Here is a 26447-nt window from a genome sequence, read left to right as displayed (position 1 = left end):
GAAGGCTTGGAGAGGGTGCAGAAAAGGTTCCAGGGATGAGGAACATCAGTTACATTGACACGTTGGAGAAGCTGGTACTGTTTTCTTTAGAGCAGAGAATGTCGAGAAGAGACTTGATCAAGTTGCTCAAAATCATGAGTGGTTAAGACATTAGCGCGTACTGCTCCCGTCATGCAAGGGTCAAGAACCAGAAGGTATAGATTTAAGGGGATTGCAAACAAACCATAGAGTACATGAGGAATATCTTTTTTTCTCAAATCACAGCAAGTGGTTATGATCAGGAATGCAATTTCTCAATGGCTGGTGGAGGAAAATCCAATCGTGGCATGCAGAAGAGAAAGTACTTGAAAGAAAAACAATTTCAGGAACATGGGGAAAGGTTAGGGGAGTAAGACTTACTTTTGCAGAGAGCTGGGATGGTTTGATGGGCCGAATGGCATCCTTCTGTGCTGTAACAATTTTGTGATTCTAATGAAATGTATAAACCAACAGTGAACCTATAGTGATTTATTTTTGGAAAAACAGAAACACAAGATTTTTTAATATAAATTCTTTTGATTTTTACGTGTTTGTCTCCTGTTAAAAGATGGTGAAGTTGGCATGTCTGGCGCCATCATGCCAGCTGACACCACCTAATCATATGATCAGGAAGATCTAGTGACAAATTAAGGTAGGTATTACTGTCTAGCATAGCATGTGAGTGGTGTCTACAAACAGGACATTCGAACTGTTCTCCAACCATCAGATCTGGAAATGTACATCATTCAATCATTCCAGATGTTTCAGCTGATTTAAATAATTTATCACACTTATCAAAAGGTAGCGTAAACTGCTGTTGCCTCTCCGGTGAATCCTTCTTTCCTTTACTGCAGTGACCCAAAAGTGGACTCCTTTGGTTCACTTTTCTTCTTTAACTCTAGTCTTGATAATGTTGTAATCAAGAGAAATCAAGGAATATGGGGATAGTGCAGGATGGTGAGTTGAGGTAGAAGATCAGCCATGATCTTAGTGAATGACAGAGCAGGCTCACGGGGACGATTGCCTCATTTATTTATTATTTTATTTCCTACTTTTTTTGTTTATCCCATTGCTGCTTGTGGGACTTTGCTGTGTGCATATTGACTGTCATCTTTGTCTTCATTACAACAGTAACTACACTTCAAAAAGTACTTCATTGGCTGCGAGTGCTTTATGACCTCCTAATGATGTGAAGGCAGCGGTATGAATGCAAGTTCTTATTCTTTCTATATTGTTATTACGATGGAGAAAAAAATCCTGGAATTAAACATGGAAATAGTGGACTTCAAAAAAGACCTAAGTTTTAGATTTTAAAATGGACACAGCCCCCAGTCACCGACAGGATTGGCAGTATGGGTTTTTTTCGAACAAACAATGGAACCTCCCCGCTGTGGTTCCAGAAAGGTAATTGTAAATTACTCAAAAGACTGATTACCATCTCTGGTAAAGACAAAGGAACCAAATGGCTTCTCATCCAAAGACCCTGGTATAATTGCCTCGACGAGTGGACTCCAGTTCAAATACACAAAGACAGGGTTTAAAAGCTAACTGAGAGAGCTGCCCAGCATTTGTCTGTCGGTGTGCGCGTATGTGCACGCTGTGAGAAAAGCATCAGCAGTTTGCCACACTGAGAGAATACAGGGCCCCTGCAAACAGTCAGTTTTTTGCAGAAACATCTAAAACTCTCTCTGACTGCAAATTCAATCAGCCAGAAGGATTGCAGCTGGAAAAACTAACTGAAATCTCAACCGAACTGCAGAACACCTGAACCAAAGAATCAACTATGGAATCAACCTGTATCAGCTGCAATGCATCATCATCTACTTCTCACAACTCGAGGACTGTTCCATATAACTTTTTAGATATCGTTACTTGCTATTGGATTTGATTCTTACTTTTAATCCATATAAATGTCGAGACATGTATTTTACTATTTTGTTCTCATCTTTTTAGAAGTTGACACACTTACTCCATCTCGGCCCAAGAAAGGCTGGTTAATAGTGGGCATTAGACATTACTATCAGGCCTGGAAAAGGTATCCAGGGGGAAGGGAACATTGTTAGATTAAACCTATATTGTCACCAGCAGAAAGTGGGTTGAATAAATGAAGCACCATCCCTCCACAGCCGGGTTTATCATCATTTTGGGGGTATCCCAGACGGAGAGTGACAAATCGAGGGGTAACCCCTAGCTCAACAAATTTTGGGGAACCTCACCTGGGGCTGGTTGTAACAATGTACAGTACATGGGCAGCAGACACATGGGAACACCGCCACCTGGAAAATCCCATCTAAACCACCCACCAACCTGACTTAGATCACCATTCTTTCTCTGTCGCGGAGTCAAAATCCTGAAACTCTCTCTCTGGCAGCACAGTGGGTGTACCTACATCAGATGGATTGAGGCAGTTCAAGACAACAGCTCACACCACCACCTTCTGATGGGCGATTAGGGATGGGCAATAAATGTTGGCCTAGCCAGTGGCACCCTCAGCCCATGAATGAATTTAAAAAAAATTATAGGTATTGTTAAATCTTTTAAGTCAAGGGAAAACAGAATGTCCTAGAAAAGGGATAGTCATCATATTACTTGCCGGAGACAGGCACATGTGATCTGTAACCAAAATCTACTGAAACTCAAGTGACACAATAAAGGGACAGCTGTTTTTGTAAAAACAGAGACATGGCGACACAGAAGGATTTACTGTTGTGGGAAGCAGTCTCTTTTGCTGTGAAAAACAGTGACTCTTTGTGTTAACTAAGCAGAATGCTTGCAAAAGTTGGTTTTCTGTTCAGAAGGAAGGGAAATCCATTTCCTCCTTACGTTATTGGTCTCTACAAGGATTGTGTCCACGGGGATTGCAACAGTGTGAGTAGCTGAACACAAAATAGTCCTTTAGCTCCCACTCAGCAAAAATCTTGTTCAACCAAAACAATCTATTTTTGCAGTAGGGATTAACCCAACCCAGTCATTGCTTCCTGCTTTGTCTTTTACAAAGGACACATAAGATGAAGTCAAAGGAACATTTTTTTTTTCTTTGCAGAGGGTGGGGGTTAGGGGCAGCGAAGGGTTGGAAAGTAGGAAGAGTTACAGAGATAGGATATTATGGAGTCATGGAGGAATTAAATAATAGGTACAGGAGTAAACCATTCAGCCCATTAAGGCTGCTTCATACGGAGATAGATCATGGCTACGCTGTACCTTAACTTCATCAAGCTGGCTTGGTTCCATAACCCTTAATACCGTTGCCTTACAAAATCCATCAATCTCAGTTCTGGCATTTGCAATTCACCCAGCCGCAACATCTCTTTGAGGCAGAAGAGTTTCGACTTCCATTAACATCAGTGAGACAAACATTTCCTGACTTTCCAATGAAAGGTCTAGCTCCAAATGTAAAGTTATGTTCCCTTGTTCTTTTGACTCTGACAAGAGGAACTCGTTTTTCTTTCAAACCTATTGACTCCTTTAACATCCCAATTAGATCACCCCTTAATGTGCTATTCTTAATGAATATAATCCTAGTCTATGCAACCTTTCCTTTTCATTGAATCTTTTTAGCCCAAGAATGATCATTTTATATTGGAAATGTTCAGGGAGAGGGACCCAATGTGGGTCAGGTAGGACAGACTTGATGGGCGAGTGAGACTGGATTTAACTAAGAACACAGGCAGCAGAGTTTCGGATCCACTGCATCTTATGGTGACTGGAAGTGGGATGCTGCTCAGGAAAGTGATGAGCATGAAGGTGACAAAAGGTGTGATGAGGATTTCAGCAGTGGATAGGCTGAAGCAGGTTTAGCAGCAAGTTTACATAAATTTATGATGGAAACAATAGGATGCAAAGTACAATGTGATCAAACAGGGTGGCAACGCTGCGCACAATCTGGTTTAGCTGGAGACTTTTATACTCCACAAGTTTACTGTCTGCATGAAGCGCTGTACAAGTTACGATTCCACTTTTCCCTAATGAAATCCCCTGTTATTTCGTCCCTTCCCTACCCCACCCTGCCCTCAGTAACCATCTATTTTCCTCCCAAGGCAAAAGTGGATAGAGAACACAATGGTCAAGGAAGTTCTCCTGAACACATTTCAGATATTTTCCCCCTCCTTTCCCTTTGCTTGAACATGCCAATCTACTTAAATCTCTTTAAACTTGTTGTCCATCTCGAAAACCGTGAGGCACGAATAAACAATTCAGGATCTTTTCTTCAGCATAATTTTATCTGGGGGGAAGGGGACAATGTGTAAATTTTACATTTTGGTTTAAAAGTTAGAAAGCCAAGAGTTTAAGCATCATGTCAAAGAATATAAGAGAACAAGTGGCAAGCTCTTCACAGTCATACCGTGCTCCTTGGTTTTATCATTCTTTACAACCATATAAATTAGGAGGCGTGGGCCATTTGGCCCCTCGAGCCTTCTCTGCCATTCAATAAAATCATGGCTGAGCTGATTGTGGCCTCAACTCTACATTCCACCTAACCACGATACATTTGACTCCCTTGTTAGTCATAATCTACCTCTGTCATGACGGGGCGATATTAGGAACCTCCGTCCAGAAATGGGGTCAAAATGTAGCAGGCAATTTAGGGGCTAAACAGACTGAAAGAAAAGACTGCCAGCACCAGACTGAGGGGGATACGCCCACAGCCTGAGATACCTTGTCCCATTCAGACTTAACCTCGTTAATAGGATGCCCCCGTTCTACCAGGATGATCTATTCAAGATCCATTGTCATTTGGGACAACCTTGTTTGACAAGCCATTAACCCATTAGAGTCTGATGACCTAATTGTCCATCAATGGAAGGTAGTTGCACATGAATGGCATAGCTCTGATCTTTTGTGTAAGCGGGAGTGGGCAATCAAGCAGCCCAATTACAGTGTTGCAGTCTGGATATTCCAGAGGAGGATCTTTGCTTGAAGGGCTGGGCAGAGCTTAGCAAGAGAGAGAAAGAATGAATTTGGAACAGGCAAAGAAAGAGAAGGATATGAGCAGCCATGAGACAAGTCATGAAATCTGCTATGCATAAGAATGTGAGCAGCCATGAATTCTGCTGCCCAGAAGGAGGATGTAAGCAGCCATCGAAGAGGTCATGGAAAAAAACAGAGAGAAGGCTTTGGAAAAGGGTTCTGAAAGAATGACCCTAACAGAAAAAAGATTGTTTCTGAAATACAAGTGTTGCCTTTGCCAGTAGGTATAAGTGGAACGAGAGCTGTATTTTCATGCATAGTGTTGTTTGATTGAACTAAGGTTAAGAAACTACATGTAATAATCTGTTACTTTAAGAGGTTAAATGTTGTCTTTTGTTTTAATCGAGTTTGTTTATAAAATAACCATGCCCTATTTCTTATATTATCACTCCCTGAATGAATTGATCTTTCTGCACCGTTTTATAACCTAAAACAGTTACACACCTGGTTCAGTATCTTAGCCATTATTGAGGGCTGACCAGGTGTCCGCATCAACCTTGGCCTTAAAATTACTCAATTACCTTGCCTCCAATAATCTCAGAGGAAGAGTTCCAACAACTTAATTCTGAGCAAAAGATGTTCATCATCCCCATCCTAAATGGGAGGGCTCTTATCATCTCAATTAAATCTATCTCCTCTCAACCTTCATCTGTGACCTCTCAATCCAGATTGCCCTACAAGGGGATCATTTGGTCGAAGCTTACTTTATCAATCTCTTTTACTATTTTATATACCTCGATCAGATTCCTCTCCCATCCTTCTAAACTCCAGAGAGTATAAACTAAAATGGTTTAATCTCGCCTCATATGTCAACCTTTCCATCCCTGGAATCAATCTGGTGAATACCCTGTGAACTGCCTCCAATACCACCGCATCCTTCCTCAAATAAAGAGACAAAAATTGGACACAATACTCCAGATGTGGTCTCACCAACACCCTATACAATTGTAACAACACTTTTCTACTTTTATACTCCAGTCCTTTTGCAATAAACGCTAACATTCCATTTGCCTTTTTAATTACATGCTGTACCTGCACACCAATTTTCTGCGATTCATGAACAAATAGACCCAGATCTCTCTGCCCAGTCGCATTTCGAATCTGTTTTCCATTTAGATAAGAATTTGCCTTTCTATTCTTTTTGACAAAATGGATAATCTCATATTTATCCATATTAAACTCCATCTGCCAAATTTTGGCCCAATCTCCGAGCCCATCAATATCCATCTGTAAAACCTTCATTGCCCTTTCACTTCCTGCTTTCCCACCTATTTTAGTATTATCTGTAAATGTTGCTGTCACGCTAGGTCCCGGCTTGCAGATCATTTATATAGTGTGAACATTTGAGCTCTGAGGACTGACCCCTGTGGCACCCCGCTCGTTACAGTTTACCAGCCAGAGAAGGACGCATTTATTCCGACCTCTGCTTTCTGTCAGTCAGCCAATCCTCAATCCAATATAGTACACTACCACAATCTCCTGCGATCCCGTCTTCTGGATCAGTCTTTTATGCGGCACCTTATCAAACGCCTTCTGGAAATATAGAAATACCACATCCACAGGTTCCCCCTTATCCACCTTGCTGGTTACGTCCTCAAAGAACTGAAGCAAGTTTGTCAAGCATGACCTACCCTTTATAAAGCCATGCTCACATGGGTGGATTGAGCTTTGTCTTGTCAAGTGTTCAGTCATCTCCTCCTTAACAATTGATTCCAGCAACTTCCCCACCAGAGGTCAAACTAACCAGTCTATAGTTTCCTACTTTTTGCCTCTCTCCCCTTTTGAATAGGGATGTCACATTAGCCCGTTTCCAATTCACCGGGACACTTCCAAGGAATTCTGAAATATCATAACCATTGCATCCACTATCTCTGCTGCCACCTCCCTTAAAACCCTAGGGTGCAGGCCATCAGGTCCCAGAGACTTATCTTCCTTTAATCCCATTAGTTTATTCAATACCGTCTCCCTGGTGATGGCTTTTGCGCCATGTTCCTTTGCATTATCTACAGTTTTTAGAAAATCTTTATTATCCTCTACCATGGAGAGGCAAAATATTTGTTCAGCCATCCGTGTTCCCCATTATTACCGCACCAGTATCGTCCTCGAAAGGGACATTTACTTTAGCTAGTCTCTTCCTCTTTATGTACTTATTGAAGCTTTCCGTATCAGTGTTATGTTTTCTGCTAGTTTCCTTTTGTAGTTTATCTTAGCTCTTTTGATTTTATTTTTAGCAGCCTTAAAGTTCGCTCAATCTTCCAGCTTACCACTAGCTTTTGTTTTTATGTCTTCCTTGACTTCCTTGTTTAGCCAGGGAGTATTTTTCTCCCTTTTACAATTCCTCTTCCTCTCAGGAATATACTTTAATTGAGAGATATTTAATATCTCCCTGGATATCCACCAATTCCCCTACTGTCCTACCCTCGATTATTTGTGCCCAGTCTACTTGGGCCAACTTTTTCCTCAGGCCTGTATAATTACCTCTGCCCAAAGTTAAAACTTTAGAATGGCACTCAGTCTTCTCTCACTCAATCCGAATTTGAAATTCTAGCATGCTGTGATCACTATTTCCAAGAGGATCATTAACGACAAGACTATTTATCAACCCTTCTTCATTGCATAATACTAAATCTAAAATAGTCTGCTCCCTGGTTGGCTCCATATCATATTACTCTAAGAAACGATCCCTCATACACTATGAAATCTCCCTCGAGGCTACCCTTGCCAATTTGATTAGTCCAGTCAATATGCATATTAAAATCACCCATGATTACTGTTGTGCCCTTCTCACAAACCCTCATTGTTTCTTGGTTTATACTATGCCCCACTTTGGAAGCATAGTTCGGGGGTCTGTAAATTACTCCTCGTTTTTTATTTCCACCCAGATCAATTCAATATTTTGGCCCTCAGTGCCAATATCATTTCTTAATATAGCCTTGATGTCATCTTTAACCAATAAATCAACTCCACCTCCTGTTCCATCCGGTCTATCCATTTGGAACATGGAGTACATCTGGAGATTCAACTCCCAGTCCCGGTCCTTTTGTAACCATGTTTCAGTAATCCCCACCAGATCATACCCATTTGCCTCTCTTTGTGCTGTCAGATCATTGACATTATTCCAAATAGTGCATGTATTTAGGTTCAAGGTGTTAAAATATGTCCTACTGACTTCTCTTCCCTTTGCAGGGGTTTTCTTGTGCACTACACTTTTCACACATTGTGACCTCCTTTATTAATCTCTGATAACGCTCAACCTCACCCCCAACTCTTCACTCCCACAGTCACCTTACATTTTGATTTTTTTTTTAACGTTATCTTTCTCCCTTTTAGTTGTTAAGACTGGCCCTGTCTGTTTATTCTTTTAACCTTTACTTCTCCTCGCATGCCGACCTGCTGCTTTGGTTCCTGTTAACCATTATACAACTTGTAGCTTTATCCATCCCCCTCCCCCCCCCCCCCCCCCCCCCCCCCGGCCCCATTTGCTAGTCTAAAGTCCTTGTGACCACTATTTATCCTTTCCGCTAGAACACTGGTCCCAGATCGGTTCAGGTGGGGACCATCCCAGCGGTAAAGATCCCTCCTGCCCCAATGCTGATGCCAATGTCCCATGAAATGGAACCCTTCTTTCCCGCACCACTTCTTCAGCCATGTGTTTACTTCCCTAATTTTCTGATTCCTATGCCAATTTGCACGTGGCTCGGGTAGTAATCCAGAGATCATCTCGTGTTCAACTCTCTTCCCCTTCACGCCCCTACCCACATGACTTCAAACTCACTTCCTTTGGAGTCTCCTCCAAAATTCTGAATAATTAATACACTGGCCTCTTATGTATGTCCCAGTACTTTCATCCTACATTGGCAGTTATGCCTTAAGTCATAGAATCCCTATAGTGCAGGAGGCCATTTAGCCCATCGAGTCTGCACCGGCCCTTGGACCATGCCTCCATCCTATCCCCGTAACCCAGTAACACCACCTAACCTTTTGGTCACTAAAGGGTAATTTAGCATGGCCAATCCAACTAACTTGTACATCTTTGGACTGTGGGAAGAAATCGGAAAACCACGCAGACACGAGGAGAAAGCGCAAACTCCACAGTCACCGGAGGTGGGAATTGAACCTGGGTCCCTGGAGCTCTGAGACAGCAGTGCTAACCATTGCACCACCCCAAATCATCAGGGCCCAAGCCCTGGAATTCCATCCCTAAACCTCTGTCTCCCCACCCATCTCTCCTGTAGGACACTCCTTTAAACCTATCTCTTTGACCAAACTTTTAAGTCATCTCTCTGAATGTCTCATAGTGTTAATGTTTATCCGAGTATGCCGCACAAAGCACTTTGGAATGTTTTCCACATTAGAAGCACTACATAAACACAAGTTGCTGTTGTTCACATCCTTGGAGCAGTCTGAAGTATTTAATCATTAATGAACTATACTTTAGGCGAAGTCACTACTGTTTTGTAAGAAAATTCAGCAGCCAGTCTGCACACTGCAAGATCCCACAAAAATCAAGACGAATGACCAGTTAATGTACTTTTTGGTGCAGCGGTTAAAGGCGGAATGTTAGCCAGGACATGGGGAGAACTCCCTGCACTTGTGAATTGTGCCCTGGGATATTTTCACTTGATCAGATGAACAAATTTCAGCTTAGCTTCTCATTCAAAAGGCTGCATCTCCAATGATGCAACACTAACTCAGCAAAGCACTGAAAACTAGATTATGTGCCACGGTGTAGTCGATGCCACAACCTGATCCAAAGACTTAAAGGAATGAAAATGAATTTAAATAATACCTTTCACAACTGTAGTATCTGCAAAGCACCTCCCATCCAATTAAGAACTTTAGGTACAATCTCTATTCTTCATTGAAAGGTGGGATGAGCTATCTTATATGCACCTGAGGGGGCAGATTTTAACACTGCATTAAAAAGAGGCACTGCTTCAGCATTGCACCGAAGTGTCGGTGAAGATTTAGAGTATGAGTAGGCCTTGAACCCACAACCTTGTGACTCAGGCAAGGCTGCTATCCATGACCACGGCTGACACTATCACTAATCCATACTGTGGGGGGACGACACTTAAATGCTGACAACCAAAGACATAGAAAGGAGGCGACCATTATAATTACATCCCACAAGCACCGCCAATTTAATTTAACAAGTTATTTTGTTCACAACAGGCTGAACTAGCTTTAACCCTCAGTAGTTTATGTTTTATAAAAATGTTTGCATAGAGGAGTCTGACTTTAGTCTACTGTGATCAGCAAGATGTCTGAGTGTTTCAAAAATATCTCAAACCTTCAGGAAGTGGGTTTTTTCAGGGCGCCAGAATAAAAGCAATGAGCCACAGCCAGAACAAGAGGTCACATTGGAGCCAGGTGAAATGGGTGGCAGAGAGCCAAAGATGAGCTGAGAACTCAATTCACATTCTTTCTTTTGCAGTTCACTTTATCCCCCACTGTCATTCTTGCGTTAGTATGAGAGAGATGAAAATTGCAGAATGATATGAATAGCCTGTTTGAGCATCCTACAAGGTCGCTCTGCCTGCATCAGCAGTCAGCAATGAATCTCAGCTCGTGTAAGATTTTAAACCTGGAGACTCAGTGACGATGGGAGTGTCTTGTTCTCCCTAAAAGCCACTGTACAAGCTGCACTTGGGCTATATATTGTCTGAGTTAGAGAGGAGACACAGTGCCCATAAGACAAAGAGCAAATGTACACTTACTGTCGGCCAAGGAATATTACACTGGGCATAAACCATGCAGCCGATCCTGTTGGCAAAGGAGCAACTTCACCTTGTATGGTTTCACAATAAAGAAAAGGGACATTCAGTCCATCTAGCCTGCACTGGCACTCTCAAGGGGTAATCCACTTGAACTCTATTATCTCTTAATTTCCCCATACACCTTTACATTGTACCCACTTCCATGTTTTATGGATTCTGCTTCCACCATTGCTTTTGGAGAAAATGCTACATTCAAACAACCCAACATTTAAAAAACATTTCTCCTGACATCTCCCCTCATCTTTTTGTTGCTGATCTTACATTGAAGGCCTCTCAGTACCAATTCGCAAGTGGATTCTCTTCTGCACTCAGAATTGTCGAATGATTCTGGATTGATGACCATAACACATAGGAGAATTAGGCCGCTCGGTCCATCGAGTCTGCTCCACCCTTCAATCATGGTTGAGGCTGTGATATTATTTTATAGAGTAGTATTGTGTTACGATCCCAGCTGATGTTACTACTAGACGAGTAAGATCCCAGGATGGAGCCCAGTTTGATAGATTCTAATGTTTTTTTTGTACAGAAATGTGGAAGGATATATTAGAAGGAGAACGCAAGTTACAAAATCCATTGTATACTCTAATGTTCACAGTAAGTATACAGTTCATGTAAACCAATTGGCAAACTGCAGTCAGACACCCACCACGTTGACACAAAGTGGTAATGTCATCCAAACTTCTAAGGACTTCTCAATTACTCGTCACACTGTGAATCACTGGTCTTTCACACAAGGGTTTCCAATCTCCGCTCTCAAAAGACATACCTTGGAGTCTTGCCAAGCAACACTTTCTCTTGGATGTCTTCACCAAAGCTCCACTTCCACGATTTAAACCTCTCTTCCGGTATTCCGCTACCCTGTAGTATCAGGTACATTTGAGCGTCGCCTTCCACGTAATCTCTCAGATACCCAGCCTATCAACCAAACAGCAATGCATAACAGGCCCTACTCAGATGTTACCAACCTTTGGGTCACCGTGGATCTTTGCCGTTTTACAAGTCCACTTTACTTTCTGTCTGCTTCCTGCAGCTTGTTTTTTTTTTTTTTTTAAATCATTCTCTGCTCCACACGCAACTTCACTGAGCAGGCTCCGCTTCCAATCCCTGTCCTTGCTCCTCAACTTCACCTGTCCCATCCTCCTGATTTCTGGGATTTTTCTGTTCTTTAGTTTGGGACTTGCTTTCTGTTCCCTTGCATTGCCCTGTCTGTACTGGCAGTGTCTGTGGAATCCTATTTCCAACTTCACTGACCTTCTCTCAACTGACCTAACTGCTTTTGCTATCTCTGTGGGGCCCTAGTTGCTGGACAACAACCCAGTTTTTTGTTTTTTTACACCCGATGTTTCTTTTAGAGTTTTAAAATCCTCATAAAATGCAGGCATCTAATCAAACCATCCGACTAGACAACTTTTAAAAATGAAACTAAAATTTAAAGCTATATCTTGTGCCCAAAACACACACATACAAAATAATAATAATCACTTATTGTCACAAGTAGGCGTCAATGAAGTTACTGTGAAAAGCCTCTAGTCGCCACATTCCGGTGCCTGTTCGGGGAGGCTGAAGCCACACTGCTGGCCTGGTTCTGCTTTACAAGCCAGCTCTTTAGCCAGCTGTGCTGAACCAGCCCCTGGTTTACAAATACAAATATAAATTATATTAGACTACATCTATTTTCCAACAGGTGCAACACTTAGTTCACAGGAGTATTATCGTGGGCAGCATGGTAGCACAGTGGTTAGCATAGTTGCTTCACAGCTCCAGGGTCCCAGGTTCGATTCCCAGCTTGGGTCACTGTCTGTGTGGAGTCTGCACGTTCTCCGTGTCTACGTGGGTTTCCTCCGGGTGCTCCGGTTTCCTCCCACAGTCCAAAGATGTGCAGGTTAGGTGGATTGGCCATGTTAAATTGCCCTTAGTGTCTAAAAAAGGTTAAGTGGGGTTACTGGGTTACAGTTGTGGGCTTAAGTGAGGTGCTAATTCCAAGGGCCGGTGCAGACTTGGTGGGCCGAATGGCCTCCTTCTGCACTGTAAATTCTATGATTCTATTTGACAATCACTAGATTAGGTGTCATTCTGTTATGGTTAATCTTCGTTCAAATTTTCTTTAAAAGGGAAAACATTAAACTTAGAACAACAACCCTCAAATAAACACATAAAAGGGTTTAGGCCTCCTTAAAACCATGAAAAGTCAAAATATCCAGTTCAACACCCACATTGAAATCACAACTCATAATCTCAATGCTCCATCTGCAGGAGTTGTGCAATGACTGTATATAAATTGGAACACTTCTCACTGATAATCTGCATGCATATGAGGCAAGTGCTTCTCCTATTTATTTAAAAGATTTCAAGAGCAGTAAATTTTTTACCCATTGCATAAATCATCTTCTTGTCATGTTGCTACACTTGTCCTCGCCATTGTTCCACACAAGCTAATGGTAAAGTGCTTTGAAGTGTGGATGAGCAGAGGGATCTAGGTGTCCATGTACATAGATCCCTGAAAGTTGCCACCCAGGTTGATAGGGTTGTGAAGAAGGCCTATGGAGTGTTGGCCTTTATTGGTAGAGGGATTGAGTTCCGGAGTCAGGAGGTCATGTTGCAGCTGTACAGAACTCTGGTACGGCCGCATTTGGAGTATTGCGTACAGTTCTGGTCACCGCATTATAGGAAGGACGTGGAGGCTTTGGAGCGGGTGCAGAGATTTACCAGGATGTTGCCTGGTATGGAGGGAAAATCTTATGAGGAAAGGCTGATGGACTTGAGGTTGTTTTCGTTGGAGAGAAGAAGGTTAAGAGGAGACTTAATAGAGGCATACAAAATGATCAGGGGGTTAGATAGGGTGGACAGTGCGAGCCTTCTCCCGCGGATGGAAATGGCTGGCACGAGGGGACATAGCTTTAAACTGAGGGGTAATAGATATAGGACAGAGGTCAGAGGTAGGTTCTTTACGCAAAGAGTAGTGAGGCCGTGGAATGCCCTATCTGCAACAGTAGTGAACTCGCCAACACTGAGGGCATTTAAAAGTTTATTGGATAAACACATGGATGATAATGGCATAGTGTAGGTTAGATGGCTTTTGTTTCGGTGCAACTTTGTGGGCCGAAGGGCCTGTACTGCGCTGTATCGTTCTATGTTCTATGTTCTAAGCTCTCGCTCAAGGGTTGAAGACAGTGCTACATGGCTCTAGAAGTAGAGGGCTTTCAGTGTTTGGGATGCCTCTTCACAGTTTGATTGTCTCTCCATTTCTGCACAAGGATCCTTGCAGCAGCCGACACCAACCGGAGACAATTGAGACACAGCCCAGGGGGGCCATGTTTCACTGGCTCCTGATGGGAGTGATTCATCTGGCTCCTGATGGGAGTGATTCATCTGGGTCATTAGACCAGGCATTTTCAAAGTGGGGGTCGCGACCCATGGTGGGTTGCGGGCGGGTCGTGGAGCCAACCATCGCGGCTTTCCCGATCACGAGAACTCACGTGCAAGATTCGCAGCAGCTGGCTGTTAACAATGTCGGCTGCAGGCGGCTTTAAAAATGGCTACCGCGACCATCTAAAAAAATGAGCACACTGTACATGCATGCCTGCTCATCAGTGCGCATGCAACCCAGGAATGTTGGGACCTGAACCCCAGCCCAGGTGTGTTAGGACCTGAACCCAGGGTCAAAGTGCGATCGCGGCATGGCAACGGCTGACTACGTGGTGATTACCGATTATGAATAAGACTATGACCTCGATCTATTTTGCATCGCTAAACATTACTGTAATGAGTATATATTCCTCATGGTTTAACCATGGACAGAACTGAACATCACCCTCTGTGTACTGAAGGGTGGCTATAAGTGTTTTGCTGACCTTTTAGACTACATTAAAGCATTGAATCAAAACAGTGACCAGTCAACCCCAATGATGGTGGACTTCATCCGCTTGAAGAGTTACTGTAATGATCAGTCAACAGGGGAGCTATTCAGAGTTTACAAGCTGAGGTAGGAAATCCATGCTTTCCTCCTGCGACCCTGATTGGAGTGAGATCATGAGGACCAAGAAGAAATGGTGTGTCGCGAAGGTCGGCCGGCGTGGGTCGCGAAGGTTTGCCAGTTGGTAAAAATGGGTCCCCGGAAAAAAAGTTTGAAAAGCACTGCATTAGACAACCCTCTCCAGAAATAACATTCCTGAGAATGCCAGATAAACTATATACTGAGTCTATCAAAGGATGTTGAAGACCTCTGCGAAGCATATTCCAACAATTTCCAGGCAGATGTTTGGAAATGCCACTCTGGAAGCTGGAGAAAGGCATGTCGATGTGATGTCAGAGGAGAGATAAAAGAAGTGGCAGGAACTGATTAAATCCACAGATTGCAAATAGAGAAAAATGTGATTTAGGGAATTTGTACTTATAAAGTAGCTTACATGGCTACAGGACATCCTAAAGCATATTAAACTAATTAAGAACTTCGTTAAGTACTGTCACTTTGGTAGCATAGGAAAATGTGGCAGCTAATTTGCATACAACAAGTCCCAAATACAATTAAACACAACCAGATAATCTGTCTTTTAAATATGTTAATTGAAGGATAAATATTAGCTGGGTCACGGTAGAGAATTCCCCTACTCTTCTTCAGATAGTGCCATGATTCTTTTACAGCCACCCAAGGGGGAATACAGGGCCTCCATTTATCATCTTATTTGAAAGACAGCACCTCCAACAGTGCCAACATCGTATGCTTAGGTTTCGATGCTCAAGTCTATGGACTTGGACTCACAACCTACCAACTCCATTATAAGGTCAGAGGTAGGGATGTTTGCGGATGACTACACAATGTTCAGCACCATTCACAACTCCTCAGATAATGAAGCAGCCAATGTCCAAATGCAGCAAGACCTGGACAATATCCAAGCTTGGGCTGACAAGTGGCAAGGTATATCCACGCCACACAAATGCCAGGCAATAACCATCTCCTACAAGAGATGATCTAACCATCGCCCCTTGCCATTCAATGGCATTACCATCGCTGAATCCCCACAATCAACAACCTGGGAGTTTACCATTGATCAGAAACTGAACTGGATGAGCATATTAATACTGTAGCTACCAGGACAGGTCAAAGGCTAGGAATCCTATGGCAAATAACTCACCTCCTGACCCCCAAAGCCTGTCCATCATCTACAAGGCACAAGTAAGGAGTGTAAGGGAATACTCTCCACTTGCCTGGATGAGTGCAGTTCTAACAGCATTCAAGAAGCTCGACAACCATCCAGGATAAAGCAGCTCCCCTTTCCACAAACATTCAAACCATCCACCACCAGTGGCAGCCATACGTACCATCGACACAATGCACTGCAGTAACTTACCAAGGTTCCTCACAGCACCTTCCAAACCCACTACCATCCGGAAGGACAAGAGCGACAGGTACCTGGGAACCCTACCACCTGGAGGTTCCCCTCCAAGTCCACAGGGCTGAAGAGCTGGCTTTTAAAATAGACCAAGGCAGGCCAGCAGCACGGTTCAATTTCCGTACCAGCCTCCCCGAACAGGCGCCGGAATGTGGCGACGAGCGGCTTTTCACAGTAACTTCATTTGAAGCCTATTTGTGACAATAAGTGATTTTCATTTCATTTCATTTCAAGTCACTCGTCACTCTGACTTGGAAACATACCGCCGTTCCTTCACTGTCGCTGGGGCAACATCCTGGAACACCCTCCCTAACAGCACAGTGGGTGTACCTACACGACTGCAGCGGTTCAAGGCGGCAACTCACCACCACCTTCTGACGGGCAACGAGGGATGGGCAATAAATGCCGGCCTAACCAGCGACGCCCACATCCCGTAAATGAATTTAATTGTCATGGACAGAAGGGGGATTCATTTAAACAGGCCAGATCTCTCTTCTCACTACCCGTCCGTAATCAAAAGTGTTTTTTCATTTCCCCCTTTATACATGGTGCCGTATTTTCTCCACCCCTTCAATTTGAAGCGACCCAATACTCTGATAATAACCCCACAGCAATCTCGAGATGAGGCAAAATAAGAGGGTTGGTTTATTTTAAACACACAAAACACATGGAAGGGGTTTCGCAGTATCCCTCCCTTTTGCCCTTACACAGTAATAGAGGGATAAAGGAAAGAAAGGGGGACAGGACAAGTCTATGATAAAAACAAGAAGTATGGTTTCACGCGAGTGCAGAATCAAAAGTCGAATATGTATTCCTTCAGAGGTTAGCAGGCTGAAACTATTGCAGGGTGATCCATCTCTCCAGAAGTGGGGATATCCACGATGGAAGAAGGCACGTAGAAATTAATTTGTCTTATTCTCCCCGTGTCTGCATGGGTCTCACCCCCACAACCCAAAAATATGTGCAGGGTACGTGAATTGGCCACGCTAAATTGCCCCTTAATTGGAACTTGGGTACTCAAAATTTTTAAAAAGAAAGAAGTTAATAAGTCTTATAGGTGCTGACACAGGAGTTCTGATGTTCCAGTCGTTCACAGTGTAGCTGAGGACCAGATAAATTACCCGGACGGAGATCTTTCTGCTGCTACCTGTTGGAAGGCAAAATGGTAGGCTACCCACTTCAGTTCCACGTGGCAATATTAGATTCTAGCAACAAGGGAAAGTAATGTGACATGCCTCCCGCTTCCCCTGGGTTTTGGATGTAGAATGTATTATTCCAGGACTGGAAATAGTTTAATAGCAGGTCCAATTATGCTTTTGTTCTTGCAAACATACTGTCAAGAGCTCTGCCAATAGAAATGGCTATTGGTTCATTTCTTGGGAATTTGACTTTCTGCAGTCACATATTTAAAGGTCCCTGCTGGTTTCTGAAGGTTAGAAATTCCTCTGGTGTGAGTCATAACGGGCTCCAGACAAATATACACTCCAGAATTTGTGAATTTGATTAGATCTACTGACATCATCCCAAACCTGTTCCATCTTGGAACGTGAATTTTTATGTTCAGAACATGCATATTCTTCCCAAGCAGCTAAACTTCAGTGTGGCTCAAACTTTGTCTTGTGAATGATGAGGATGGTCAGGCCAGAGAAATACATGGATATACAGATATTACAGCACAGTAACAAGCCATACGGTCCAACCAGGCCATGTTGGCTACATCATTCATGTTATTCTTTTCTGATCCTTGAAAGAAATGACCCCGATGAAGTCTTCTCATCAGTATCACATCTATGGCAATGTTTTTCAAAATTCTTTTCCCTGGACCCACTTTTGGCAGCTGGCCGACCTTGGTGACCCACATTTGCTTATCTTTTAATGTGAAAGGGGAGCCTGCTTTGTCCTCACAATCTCTCTTGAATCCAATTCAGAGAAGAAGGCAATGGGCATATCAGGTGCAAACTTCAGCAAATTTCTTTGTGCGGTCTTCATCTTTATTAGAAACGGAAAATCCAACCTCCACATGTAGGTCGTTGTGAAAGGCAATAGCAACGAAATGCGTGTTTTACTCAGCACTGGATACTCCTGGGAGATGCTACACAAGAATGCTGACAGCCTCGTGGGCTTTAGCGCGTTTTTGTGTGGTATTACAGGTCAGCTGCAGCAGCGTGGTCTTTTAATTTGGAGTCAGCTCTAAGTTAATAACTGACTCTAGGGTCTCAACCGGAAAAGGAATTTTTCACACACCATGTCTTTCAAAATCTGAAACTTCTCCCATTTGCCAGTACCTCCCTGCATATAACACACATGGGCTTTGCCTCCTTATTTGCATTGTCACAATTGACAAAACGATACCTCAAGAAAACATCTTTATACTTCTTTGTTCCAAGTTAAGTTTCTTTTCAGGGCTATTAAGGAGGCCCTGGAGCTCTTAACAGTACCACTGCTCTGTCTGTCCTGGACTTTCCTGAGCAGCTCTCAATCCCGTCCAATAGGTAAATTGCCTATTTCAGCATCTGGCCATCTCTTTATTTAAAAAAACAACTCTTCAGTTCACTTACCTTGCTTGCCAGCAGTCTCAAAATCGAAGCAACTCTGCTCTCTGCTTTGGCGCCAAAAGCATGTCCCTGGACGGTTATTCATGTCAACTCTACGTGTAAGGCATGTGACCTACTCTCTGCTGCCACTTCTGGCCGGAAGAGTCCATGCAGCCTAATCTGTATCTCCATTTAAAAGGCATCAGTGGCCACAATTTCCCACGTAAAAGCCGGTAGCAGCTATTCAGCGCTTCTCCCGCTATCGGGACCACCGCAGGAACAATCGCTTCGCAACCCTCCCGACACCCACCCACGACCCACCCACAGGTTGCGACACTGACTTTGAAAAACCCTGTTCTATGGGATACTTAACAGACTACATGAAAAGACTCCATCAGTAGAAATGTTATATCCCACACAAATAGTTCTAATCAGATTTACCCAACCTGTTCCCACATCCCTTTCTTTTATTCATGGTGTTGATGAGATAATAGTTTTCTTCCTAACCAATGCTCTGTATTCAAAGGATTCAGAATGGAGGATCCAGGGGTAAATGATTGACATCTGTTGATAGTATCTGAAAGGTAGGAAATTGACAAATTTGGTGATCAATGAATAGCAATCAAGTGGACTCACCTCTCCTTGAAAGATGCTGCTACATAAAAGCATCCAGTTTATAGGCAACTCTATCATTATCTGTAGTTCAACTGAAAGGTCTTAACTCGAGATGGATAAATTATTCACCACAGAGCATTAACAATCGTTTATCATTAGATAGCGAGTGTCGAGGCTGTCAGAGGCGACAATAGCAGATAAAGACAGGAAATGTTGGAAATGATAGAGAGACGCAAGCTATGTTTGCAATCTTAATGCATAAATTGATAGGTCAACCATGTCACATGAGACTGTACAGAGCAAGGAGCCTTCCCCTTCTCAGCGATCAGCCCACTGTAATTCTGGGTAGCCCTCGCCACACTTCACCTTCCTGTACATGTATTAATTAAATATTCGCCATCCTTCTTCTGCAACCACAAGCTTCATGATCATGTTGTCACATCTGGCTCAAACATACTTGCCTGTAACTGCCACAAATATTGAAATCTGAAAAGGCTGATCAGTGAATTGGTCTATCAGTGTTTGAAACTACTCAGTTTATAATCCGTGCTACGCTTTGGAATTGGCCTGTTTTTTGCTTTTGCATCTTCACACACTTTCTTGGAGAAGAAAGCAAAACCATAGAGGTGTTCACAGGCCCAATGGCAGTGTGGTGTGAATGCTCTTTCCATGGTGTGTGTGTTGGGCTCTCAATGCAGGCAGGATGGCACCAGGGACCTTGGGCGACTGTCTGCGTGGGTTTCCTCCGAGTGCCCGGTTTCTTCCCACAGTCGAAAGAAGTGCAGGTTAGGTGGATTGGCCATGCTAAATTGCCCCTATGGAGATAGGATGGGGGGATTGGGTCTAGGTAGGGTACTATTTCAGAGGGTCGGTGCAGACTTGATGAGCCGAATGGCCTCCCTGTGCGCTGTGGGGATTCTATGATTCTATAAAATGATTGTCATCTCACTGAATGTCAGCCCAGAATTAAAAACTGGAGCTCTGGTCTCCACTTCGCAGGCTGGGCTGAGGTCAAACCTATTGACAGAGTTAGAATATGCGAACCACTATCCTGAAAGTTTCCCCCTTCACGTATTCACCCAATTCTTTTTAAGTTATTATTCAGTCTTCTTCCACCACCTTTTCAGACATTGCATTCCAAATCACAACTTGCTGCTTGAAGAAATTTCTTATAACTCCTCTAGTTCTTTGGCTAATTACCTTAAGTCTGTGTCCTGCGCTTATGATCCCTCTGCCTCTGAAAACACTTTCTCCTGAATTTGCTCTATCATAACGTGTCATAATTTCAAACATCTCGGGCAGTACGGTGGCGCAGTGGATTAGCCCCGTTACCTCATGGCGCCGAGGTCCCAGGTTCGACCCCGGCTCTGGGTCACTGTCTGTGTGGAGTTTGCATATTCTCCCCGTGTTTGCATGGGTTTCACCCCCACAACCCAAAGATGTGCAGACTACGTGGATTGGCCATGCTAAATTGCCCCTTAATTGGAAAAAATGAATTGGGTACTCTAAATTTAATTTTTTTTTAAAATTTCAAACATCTTTATCACATCTCCCCTTCATCGTATCTAGTCTCGCCATATAACTGAAGTCCTTCCCCCAGGTACTAGGGAATAAAAATAAAATACTGCAGATGCTGGAAGTCAGAAATAAAAACAGAAAATGCTAGAAATGCACAGCAGGCCAGGCTGCATCTGTGGAGGGAGAAAGAGAGTCAATGTTTCAGATGTGTGAACATAGGCTTCAGATCCGAAACATGGGGCGGGATTTTCCCCTACCCGGCGGGGCGGGGGGTCCCGGCGTGATGGAGTGGCAGGAACCACTCCGGCGTCGGGCTGCCCCAAAGGTGCGGAAGTCTCCGCACCTTTAGGGGCCAAGCCCTCACCTTGAGGGGCTAGGCTCGCGCCGGAGCTGATTCCGCTCCACCGGCTGGCGGGAAAGGCCTTTGGCGCCACGCCAGCCGGGACCGAAAGGTCTTCGCCGGGCGACGCGGATCCGCGCATGCGCGGGAGCGTCAGCGGCTGATAGTGAAGACCATGGCGAAGGCGGAAGAAAAAGGGTGCCCCCACGGCACAGGCCCGCCCGTGGATCGGTGGGCCCCGATCGCGGGCCAGGCCACCATGGGGGCACCCCCCCAGGGCCAGATGGCCCCGCGCCCCCCCCCCCCCCCCAGGACCCCCGAGCCCGCCCGCGCCGCCTTGTCCCGCCGTTCAAAAGGTGGTTTAATCCACGCTGGCGGGACAGGCATTCCAGCTGTGGGACTCCGGCGCATCGCGGGCCGGAGAATCGGCAGGGGTGGGCCCACCGACCGGCGTGGCGCGATTCCCGCCCCCGCCGAATCTCTGGTGGCAAAGACTTCGGGACACGGCGGGGGCGGGATTCACGCCAGCCCCCGGCGATTCTCCGACCCGTCCGGTGGGGGGGGGGGGGGGGTTCGGAGAATCCCGCCCCTTATCTTTTTTTCTCTCCACAGTTGCGGCCTGACCTACTGACCACTGTAGTAAATCTGCTCCACACTCTGCCTATGACCTAGACATCCTTCCTTAATAGTGCCCAGAATTGGACATAATAGTTCAGTTGGGCCTAGTATTATAAAGCTTTGACATAACTTGTTAATGTACACTCCAAGGTCTTTTTGTTCCTGCAGCTCCCTTAAATTTATCCCATTTGGATTATATTGCCTCTCCTCATTTGTTCTACCAAAATATAATACCTCAAGGTTCTCTGCATTAAATTTTATCTCTCATTTGTCTACCCACTTCATCAATTTCTATGGTCCTCCTGAAGCTTGTTCACGCTTTCACGTGTTATGTCATCTGAAAACTTTGACATTTTTGTCTGTGTATTTAAGACAAAGTCATTAATATTGATCAAAAAGTGCATTCGTCCTAATAACGGTCACGAGAGCAAAACCATCTTTTTTCTTCCAGACTCACTAAAATAACTGTTCGCCACTACTCCCTGGTTTCTGCTTCTTTGCCAATTTTATATTCACACTGCCAGGGAATTCAATGGTGCTTTAAAAAATCTATTGTATGATATTCTATTATACTCCTTTTAAAAAGGTAGCTGCACTGTTGCTTCATGGCGCTGAGGTCCCAGGTTCGATCCCGGCTCTGGGTCACTGTCCGTGTGGAGTTTGCACATTCTCCCCGTGTTTGTGTGGGTTTCGCCCCCGCAACCCAAAGATGTGCAGGGTAGGTGGATTGGCCATGCTAAATTGCCCAATTGGAAAAAATTAATTGAGCGCTCTAAATTTATTTTTTTTAAATACTCCTTTTAACAGTACATATACACAACATCAACCATTGAGGAGTCTCAATGGTGCTGAACATCTCCACTTCTGAGCTTATAATGGAGGGAAGATCATTGATTACACAGCTGAAGATTGAGCCTCGGACACGACCCTGAGAAACTCTTGTGCTAATGTCCTGGGACTGAGGTGATTGGTGTCCAACAATCACAACCATCTTTCTTTTTGCCAGATATGAGTCCAACTAATGGGGCGTTTTCCTCCCGTTTCCCATTGACTTTAATTTTACCAGGGCTGCTCGATACCTCTCAGTCAAATACTGCAACCATGTCAAAGGCAGTTATTCTCACTTGCCCTTCGTTATAGGCAAATTTTGCTTGACTAACTTACTTGAGATCTGTGATGTAGTAGTAACTTTCGTACCGCATAAGTGCCAGGCAATGACCATCGCCAGTAAGAGAGAATCCAACCATTGGGAATTGAGAAGACAGGAGTGTGCTGGAATCCTCTCCATTTTCCTCGATGAGTGCAGCTTCAACAACACAGGAAACTCGACACAATCCAGGAGGAAGCAGCCTGCTTGACTGGCACAAACTTTTAACTTTCACTCTCTCCACCACCAATGCACCCTGATATTATGCACAAAATGCACAGGAACAATTTGCCAAGCCTCATTCGACAACACCTTCCAAACACATGATCTCTATCATCTAGAAAGAGGAGGACAGCAGACACATGGGACCTTCAAGACCGGCAAGTTCCCCATCAAGCCCGACACTATCCTGACATGGAACTATACCACCATTCCTTCACTACTGCAAAATCAAAATCCTGGAACTTTCTTCCCAGCAGGACTGGTGCACCTGCACGTGATCGACTGCAGTGGATCAAGGTGGCGACTCACTATCATCTTCTCAAGGGCAATTAGGGATGGACAATAAATATAGGCCTTGCCAGTGATGACAACATCCCACAAAAGAATTTAGAAAAAAATCTGTGATGCCTTCCATTTGTCAATCCATTTTTCCAAGAGACAATTTTGTCTTGAATTATTGTCTCAAAGGTCCTCCACCGCGCCAGTCATATCTAGCTCTAGCTTTGGATGCCCTTCCTCTCTCCTGTCCCAATCCCAGCTGATGTTACTACTGGACAGAAAGGTCCCAGAATGGAATCCTGGCTCAATAGACCATAACTTTTATCTTTTTCTTTTAGAAACGTGGATGAACAGAGTCACAGGACTAATTAGCATTTTGCAATAGAATAAAACATTTATTAAACATGGAAAGATTGACAAAGCCAGCCACACCAACAGAACACCACTGCTTCACAGGCCAACCAAAAGTCTCTCTCAGCCCCTTTAACTTCAGGGAATAGTACCTTATTCAAATTCCATTTCCTTTTGACTTCAGTCTTCCTGGGACTTCTCTTTTCATTCCGACTTCTAGAACTACCTATTCTTTCACTTCTGGGACTTGCTTTCTTCCCATTACTCCACTGTTCTGTCTCTCTGCTTCTGGCTGTGTCTATGAGAGATGCTTCCTCGCCGGCTACCTAGTTCCAACTGACTTGGGTCCAGCTTAAAAAACTAAACTCAAAAATTCTAACTTACAGTAGCCCCTGGTTGCTAAGCAACACCCTAGTCTTTCTTTAAGCTCTGTTTATTTTAAAGTCATAAACTCTCTAATCACAAAGCCAGCAGTTTGAAATTAAACCAAACCCCCTGTATGTGCACACACCTAAAGTTTTAACCCTTTCTTACACAAACAGAACATTAAACTCACTTAAATTGATACCTTAATTCTAATATCCAACAATACAATATAGATTACTTAAAACTACTGCTGGTTCCTGATACCCCTTGTGGAATGTATCTTGTCTGTACACAAGCAATCCCCTTGATGAAAGCCTTCCATTGCTTATTTACTGCTATACCTGGCAATTTTTGATTCCAATCCACTTGAACAAGATCCCCCATCGACTCACTGAAACTAGCATTCCTGCAGTTGAATACTTTCAAATTTGATTGTTCGAAATGGTGGTATGGTGGCACAGTGGTTAGCACTGCTGCATCACATTGCCAGGGATCCAGGTTCAATTCCAGCCAAGGGTAACTGTGCGGAGTTTGCATGTTCTCCCTGTGTCTGCGCGGGTTTCCTCCCACAGTCCAAAGATGTGCGGGTTAGATGGATTAGAACATAGAACATAACAGCGCAGTACAGGCGGTTGCTCTTTTTAGCCTTAGTTTTATTAGCTCTGATAATCTCACCTTTGCTCACGAGTCGCCAGGTATCTTTCTGATACCGCCACGTGGTTCAAGCTCGAGTTATGATTAATAAGTCAGCACACCGCTTAGTAAGATTGAAATCAACGGTCATTTATTATGTACAGCAATAGATACTTACACAATAATCCTACTATCTATATCAAAACCTACTACTACTGGCCAATACTTAACTTTTGGGGATGGCCCACCAGGTCAGGGAAACAAATGGTTTATCGAATTGGATCTGGCCTGCGGGATTCAAAAGGCTAATACGGGTCGATGGCTAGGAGTCTCTATCGGGTAGCGATCGCTGGAGTCAAACTTACAGTTTCTGGTCGATGTTCTTGCGAAGGTTGCGAGCAGAAGAAGGGAGAGAGAGCGATCTGAACTTGGCCCCTCAATTTATAGGGCCCAGGGGCTTCCCGCCTCTCGGGGCGGCCCTTGACCCTGAGTCCCAAGTGATTGGACTTGTTCCCAATCACTGGGTTCGATATGCTCCAATAATGGGGCGATTCCTTGATCGGGGGGTGGTCGTTCACCTGTCTTTGTTTCGGCCACTGCTGGCGCCGAGAGGTCTGGCCCAGCATTCAATATGTTGCAATTGTTCCCAGGGATAGCCGATTAAACTGCAGATGGCTGTGTTGATGCGCTGCTAATAGTCGTAGGTATCGATCTGGGCCGACTTCCCCAGAGCCGAATACGCTATTCTGTCTGCAGCTGTCCGTTTGTGTCCTGTTGGCTGCTTTTCCCATCAGCCTTTTCGGTTAGCCATTTTGTATCGGGTTTTGGCCAAATTAATAGGGAATCAGCCATTTTAGGTGGCTACAAGGCCCTTCGCCCTCGATGTTGCGCCGACCTGTGAAACCACTCTAAAGCCCATCTACACTATTCCCTTATCGTCCATATGTCTATCCAATGACCATTTGAATGTCCTTAGTGTTGGCGAGTCCACTACTGTTGCAGGCAGGGCATTCCACACCCTTACTACTCTCTGAGTAAAGAACCTACCTCTGACATCTGTCCTATATCTATCTCCCCTCAATTTAAAGCTATGTCCCCTCATGCTAGACATCACCATCCGAGGAAAAAGGCTCTCACAGTCCACCCTATCCAATCCTCTGATCATCTTGTATGCCTCAATTAAGTCACCTCTTAACCTTCTTCTCTCTAATGAAAACATCCTCAAGTCCCTCAGCCTTTCCTCATAAGATCTTCCCTCCATACCAGGCAACATTCTGGTAAATCTCCTCTGCACCCTTTCCAATGCTTCTACATCCTTCCATAATGCGGCGACCAGAATTGCACGCAATACTCCAAATGCGGCCGCACCAGAGTTTTGTACAGCTGCAACATAACCTCATGGCTCCGAAACTCAATCCCTCTACCAATAAAAGCTAACACACCATACGCCTTCTTAACAACCCTCTCAACCTAGGTGGCAACTTTCAGGGATCTATGTACATGGACACCGAGATCTCTCTGCTCATCCACACTGCCAAGAATCTTACCATTAGCCCAGTACTCTGTCTTCCTGTTATTCCTTCCAAAATGAATCACCTCACACTTTTCTGCATTAAATTCCATTTGCCACCTCTCAGCCCAGTGCTGCAGCTTATCCATGTCCCTCTG

At 44.1% G+C, this 26447-nt stretch overlaps 1 protein-coding gene across 7 annotated transcripts in view; it reads right to left on the bottom strand.

Annotated features, from left to right (window-relative positions):
• sugct (succinyl-CoA:glutarate-CoA transferase) overlaps window positions 1-26447 on the bottom strand; it is an 842325-nt gene that overhangs the window by 812883 nt on the left and 2995 nt on the right. For 6 of the 7 annotated variants that reach the window (XM_072467242.1, XM_072467243.1, XM_072467245.1 and 3 more), the window contains exon 2: window positions 400-468. The exons of the other annotated variant lie outside the window; for it this stretch is intronic. In XM_072467242.1, coding sequence (XP_072323343.1) covers window positions 400-468 — 69 coding nt within the window. The remainder of the gene's footprint in view (window positions 1-399; window positions 469-26447) is intronic. 7 annotated transcript variants of the gene reach the window in all.

This window comes from Scyliorhinus torazame, chromosome 11, assembly GCF_047496885.1.
Source record: "Scyliorhinus torazame isolate Kashiwa2021f chromosome 11, sScyTor2.1, whole genome shotgun sequence".
NCBI classification, from domain to species: domain Eukaryota; kingdom Metazoa; phylum Chordata; class Chondrichthyes; order Carcharhiniformes; family Scyliorhinidae; genus Scyliorhinus; species Scyliorhinus torazame.
The sequence above is the reverse complement of the archived record's forward strand: the minus strand, read 5'-3'. Positions and strand labels throughout refer to the sequence as shown.